The sequence below is a fragment of the Fulmarus glacialis genome, unplaced genomic scaffold, assembly GCF_000690835.1.
Source record: "Fulmarus glacialis isolate BGI_N327 unplaced genomic scaffold, ASM69083v1 scaffold39224, whole genome shotgun sequence".
Lineage (NCBI taxonomy): Eukaryota > Metazoa > Chordata > Aves > Procellariiformes > Procellariidae > Fulmarus > Fulmarus glacialis.
Genome location: NW_009210574.1, coordinates 865 through 6,397, shown reverse-complemented (window position 1 = coordinate 6,397; position 5,533 = coordinate 865). Strand labels below are relative to the sequence as shown.

The following is a 5,533-nucleotide window of genomic DNA, read 5'->3' as shown; positions in this document are numbered from 1 at the left end:
CCCGCTTCTGCAGGCGGCTTTTGGCCGCGGGTCCGAGTGGAGACGCCCTGGGCATCACCTGGGTGTTGCCGTGTGGCGTGTGCGAGGCCCGGGACTGCTGGTACCTCCCCGGTGGTGCGGAGCCGCCGCCGGAGTGGGGAGTGGGGCGGGCGGAATGCCCGAATTGTGATCTGTGGGGAGAGCAGGTGCGTTTTTCGGGGAGGAAGGGCGCTTGTTGAGATCATCTATGTAAACATCGTTAGTCTCACTTTCAGTTTAATCCTCTTTTTCTTGAGTTCTCATCCTGCTGAGGGAATGTGTATATGTATTTACCTATAAAACTTGCCCTATGAAAAACCTATTCTCTCTGGACTTTCATGAAAGTTAAGGTTTGCCTTCCTAAAAGTAGCAAACCTTTAATTTTTTTTTTCCTTGCCGTACTGTGTATGTACTTTTAATTGCATCAAAGAATTTGAACTTTGTGTTAATGTGCACAGGCAATACTTTAGTGCAAGATTAAGAAACTCCGTTAACTTTAGCAAACTATTTAATTAATTCCTGATATAATTCAGCAGGTCCAACTCATTTATTTCTCATGTTTATAAAATCACTCATTTACAGTCAGTGTCCATAAACATAAATCTGTGCCAAACCACTCAGTATTTGCACGCTGTGTTTTTTCAGCCTGTAGTGTACCTTCTCATTTTGGCTTGGTCCTTGCAGATGATATTTATATACAGAATTCTCTAGCAGTATGTATGTTTGGGATGGTAATGAATGACAAGGCAGGGTAGCCAGAACAGCTGAGATAGCAAAATCAGGCAAACCCACCATTTCTGATGGTGTTATCCGTATGTGCTTTGTTAGAGTATTACCATTAAGAGATTCTCCTTTTGGTTACCTTGGTTATAGCTAGAAATAATAATCTGTTTCAGTATGGTAGAAAAGCTTGCTGTGAATTTTGTTAGCAGGAGTGTTGAGGTAGGAGCTGATGTTACCTGCTACATGTCTGTAAAGTTTGCCTAATGCTACACTTGTTTCCTTTCTGTGACTTTCAGATTCAGGAAGAGACAGAAATGTGGAAAATAAGGGAGTGGGAGAAGCAGACAGAAGAGGCTTACTGGAAAAGGCAAAGCAGAATGCTGTCAGATACCTCCAGGTGGGTTTTAGTTGTGTGAAGGAGATAATTGTCTTAGTTGCTGAACCCTTTTGTGTTATAACACTTCAAGAGCATTCTGTGATGACTATGTGTTTACAATATATGAAGACTACATAGACTACAGATATATTTATTTTCTCCTTAATGAGTCCCTGGAAAGAGGTCAGACCTGTGCTTAAGTCTGACCTTTTATCTCTTTGTCTAGATGTATAGTCTTCAAAATACAACATTAAGTAGGCCGGGCTCTCTGAAGCAGTGGGGCTAGGAAGTGCTTAAGTAATATGTCTAATGTATTGCCATTTAGGTTAGCAGTAAACAAAACTGTTGTGGTGTGGAGTCCTGTTATAACACACCAATATTGACCGCTACTTGTGTGGTATCCGTTAAATCATTCTCAGATACCTGAGGATCTCACAAGCTACATAAAAACAAGCTGGGTTTGGGGGGAGGGCTGGGTTTTGTGGGGGGAGGGAGGACGGGGCTTACTAACGTGAAGATTTTTCAGAAGTGTGAATGTTGCAGGAAGTGGTTTTAGTCTCAGGGGAGAACACCTTTCAGACTTATGCTAAGTCCACGGCTGCTGCTTGGCTCAGGAAGTGCGGCATTTCAAGTGAGAAACAAAACTCACGGGCATGTGAGGTCACTCAAAACTGTGGCGCTTTCTGTGAATTTGGGGTCTTAGTCCTGGTACCTGATCAAATTGCAATTCTAGTAAGTTAGTCCTACTTCTTCAGTTTTCCCTTTGCTGCTTTTACTAGCGTATGTCTCACTACATATTGTTAGTCTGCTCCTGCAGCATATTCTAGAGGAAGAGAACTGCATTTGTTGTGATAGGCAAGGTAACCCCTTCTTCTAATTTTATATTGTGAGCATCTCTGTCAAGAATTTTGCTGTGCACAGAGTGCCGTGGTAAGTTTTGAAAACCAGTGTTAGCTACTGAACTGGTTTTGTGAGAGCTGTTAATGGTGACTGTTAAAATGATAGCTGGTCTTCTTGCATAGATGGACATCCAAGACTTGCTGGATTTTTGCTCCTCTCACTGGACTAACCCCTTGCTCAGAAAGTTGCTCCATCAGAGCTGACAGCTGAAGGACAACTGTTCTCTTTCTGCAGCAGTCGGATGCGCAGTGACGGCTTTGATGAAGAGGGCCACAGGGCTGACTGGAAAACAAAGAACTCACAATTTCTTGACCCAGTCGAAGATGATCTCCTTAGGGCCCGATCCTGGAATAAAAAGATCTATGAATGTGAAGCCAACATGCCAGACAGGTCTGTGGGGGAATTAATGTTCTGTGATTATAACTGTAATTAAAACATCTTTCTGGAGTCCTGTGCCAAAAAGTTAGTATATTTCTCTTTTCAGTACGTACCTCTATAAAATAATGCTTGATCTCATTTTGAGAATGAATAAGTAACATGCACGAACTTTTGCAGTGTCACAGAATACCTAATTTGAGTTCATCTATAGAGTTCCTATGTCACAGTAAGCAGCAAAAGCTCAGTCCTAAGCTTAGCAACTGAGATTAGTATTTATTACTTTGCCCAAGGAACTTAAAAAATTTCGAGAAATGCAAGTTAGTGCTCTCCAGAGTTATTTTAAAGAAATTTGAGTTGTAGTTTTCCCTAATTAGAAATGGAAAAGAGACGAGAACATAAAGTGTATTTAAATAGTACCAACCAATCAGTCTTATTTCCTTCCTTCTTTGTTGGGAAGGTTCTGATAGCCCTTCTTCTTTGCTATCTAAACTCATGTTTATTCTGTGGCTCTGTCTCTTCAGAATTGTATTTCTTCCTTAATCACCTTGTCTGTTTCTAATAGATGGTTCTGCTTTCTTACAGATGGGGTCACAGTGGCTATAAAGAGTTGTACCCTGAAGAATTTGATACAGATAGGTAAGGCAAGCAGGCCTTACTTCTGTCAGATTATGCAGGGAATTTTACAAACTGAGTTTTAAGTTTTGAATATAGATCAGCCTTGAATGTAAAGCAGCACTGTTTAGTTACAGACACCCACTGAAAAAAATCTAGCCCATTAATGTGCTTCCCCCTTGTCTGAGTCTTAGGAGGGCATTGCATCTTTTATAGTAATTAGACATTCAACTTTAGCCTGAGTTACTAAAATACTATGAATCTAGAAGGTCTGTCTGGGCCAACAGAGAGCCAGAGTAGTAGGCTGAATCCAAGTCAGCTCATATACCCTCTCAAATATCAGCTCCAGGTTCTCCTTTCCATTATAGTGTACCTGAATTTCTGTGTCTCTCTTTATTTGGAGAATATAAATTCTTGCAGTGTCCTGGAGAGTGGAGACTTAACTGTAAAACACGACCTTAGACAGAATTAATTATTTTTAAACTACACCTAACGGAATCATTGAGTACAGTATTTGTCAGGCTTACAGATTTGAAGTAATCTGCTGTAAATGAGTTTTCATCACTCAGTGGCTTTCAGTACGCATTCTCCTTGGTTCTGGCTTAAATATCTTAAACAGGGGTATTAGTAAGATGTGGACCCAAGCTGTTAATAAGCACTTGAAACAAAAATGCAGCTACCACATCTGTCAAAGCATCTGCTTCCCTGCTCTAGCCAAATGAATTGATGGGCTTGCTTAAAACTTTTGAGACAGAAAAGGCTCAACTGCTATGTGCCTGCCTGTCTGCTTCCTTTTGGTCATCCTTTGTTCTTTTTACAGTGACCAGCAACAAGGAAATGAACAAAATGCTTTCAATGGGAAGAAGAAATCTCATCTGGGAAAGCAAACTGCCCGTGAGTCGCACAAACGGAAAAAACCAAAGAAATCACACAAGAAGAAGCAAAAAAAGCGATCACACAAAAAGCGAAAGAAAAAGAAAAAGGAGCAGGGAAGAACATCATCAGATTCCTCCCGGGAGACCGAGTGCTCAGAAGAGGAGACTTCAAGCACCAGGAAAGGGAAACACAAGCGCAAGAAAAAGACCAGGAAAGTGCCTGCCAGGGAACCTACCTCTTCTTCTGGGCAGGAAAGTGACTTTTCTCATGCAAGCAGCTCAACCACCAGCAGCTCTGAGGACAGTGAATCTGAGGAGAAAAAAGAGAAACGGCTCCCAAAAAAGAGAAAGAAATGTCACAATTCTGTGTCAGAGAGGCACAGTGAAGTACCAGAGAAGAGGAGCAAGAGGAAGAACTGGAAAGTGGCCGCTGATGAAAAATCAGAGGATAGCTCAGATGAGGACTGATGAGTCTAGGCTGCAGCTCAAACAATAAGGTAGAGGACAGAGGCAGGTATTTATCTTTCAGCACTGGCCCATTGTACAACTTGTTTCAACACTGTGGTTTATATACACCCTGCCAGCCCACAGTGGAGAAACTGAGCCTTGGCAGCCTGCAGTAGGTGCCCCCTTGCTTTTCATTGACTCGACATTCAGAAAACCAGGGGAGCAGTTGCCTGTCTCACAGGTTGGCTAGTCCTGCCAACTTCAGATTCTTTTTCTGTGACCAGGTTGACCTCTGATGCACGGAAATGTTATAGGCTATCTGCAGGGGGAAAATAGGCATGTTTGCACCTTTTTTTTTTTTTTTAAAATTAAGTTTTAACAGATTGCTTTTTTGGGTTACCAAATCAATGACCAAGACTTGCAATAGGAGAGGGGAGAGACAGAACGTCTGATAACAGAGGAAGTGTCACTGGATTTAACCCTACGGTAGCTTTGTCTTCCTCCAACAAAAGCAGACCTGTGTGGCGCATGCACACGGTCAGCTGGACACAGAAAGGAGCATGAGGGAATACTCTCGTTCCAGCTGAAGGTGCAGCGACTCCTTCCATAATGATGAAGAAAGGACACCAGTGCGTTTGCTTGTTTTAGACTTCTCTCCAAATCCTGGCATGGGCTGGCCTTTGTGTCTACCTTTCCTTCATTCTCTCTAGGGGGATGCTGAAACCATTTGTGCTGACAGAGAAGCCTTTGGTGGGTGTTGTGTTCTGTCTCTGGTCTGCCCAATGTATTACTGGAGAAATTGGTACTGGGCCGTTCTCCCTGCAGTTGAACAGCCAAGCCTTTTAACAAAATAAATAAATCCAGACATGCTCGATGCTTTTGTCATTGTTTTGGAGTAAAGCCCAGGGACAGAGCACAGGCCTGAGAAGCCTAGGTGGTCCTTGTGTGCTCCCTGTGCCATGTGTTTCTGCCTGATCAGACAGGTGGCTGTGGAGGGCTTAGAGGAGATGAAGTAAGGGAGGCTGGAGTGGAAAGTAGCCATCGGGGAGATGTGCTGCGCTGGTGTGAATGTTATGTGTCAGTGACCGAGCAGAGCTCCAGCTTTAGTCTACACCTGAACAAGTACAAAACAGTGTCAATGCCCCCAGATTCTCATTCGAAGTCCTGCTTACAGTCCCTCTTCACTTCAAGTGAAAAGACATTA

At 42.8% G+C, this 5,533-nt stretch overlaps 1 protein-coding gene across 1 annotated transcript; it reads left to right on the top strand.

The window, feature by feature from the left end:
- Positions 1–1,040: 1,040 nt before the first annotated feature.
- LOC104069908 (chromosome unknown open reading frame, human C11orf57) lies at positions 1,041–4,416 on the top strand. The gene is made up of 4 exons (XM_009577214.1): positions 1,041–1,138; positions 2,255–2,407; positions 2,978–3,031; positions 3,828–4,416. The coding sequence occupies exons 1-4, from the start codon at positions 1,056–1,058 to the stop codon at positions 4,348–4,350; spliced, it is 813 nt and encodes a 270-aa protein (XP_009575509.1). The 5' UTR covers positions 1,041–1,055; the 3' UTR covers positions 4,351–4,416.
- The last annotated feature ends 1,117 nt before the right edge of the window (positions 4,417–5,533 follow it).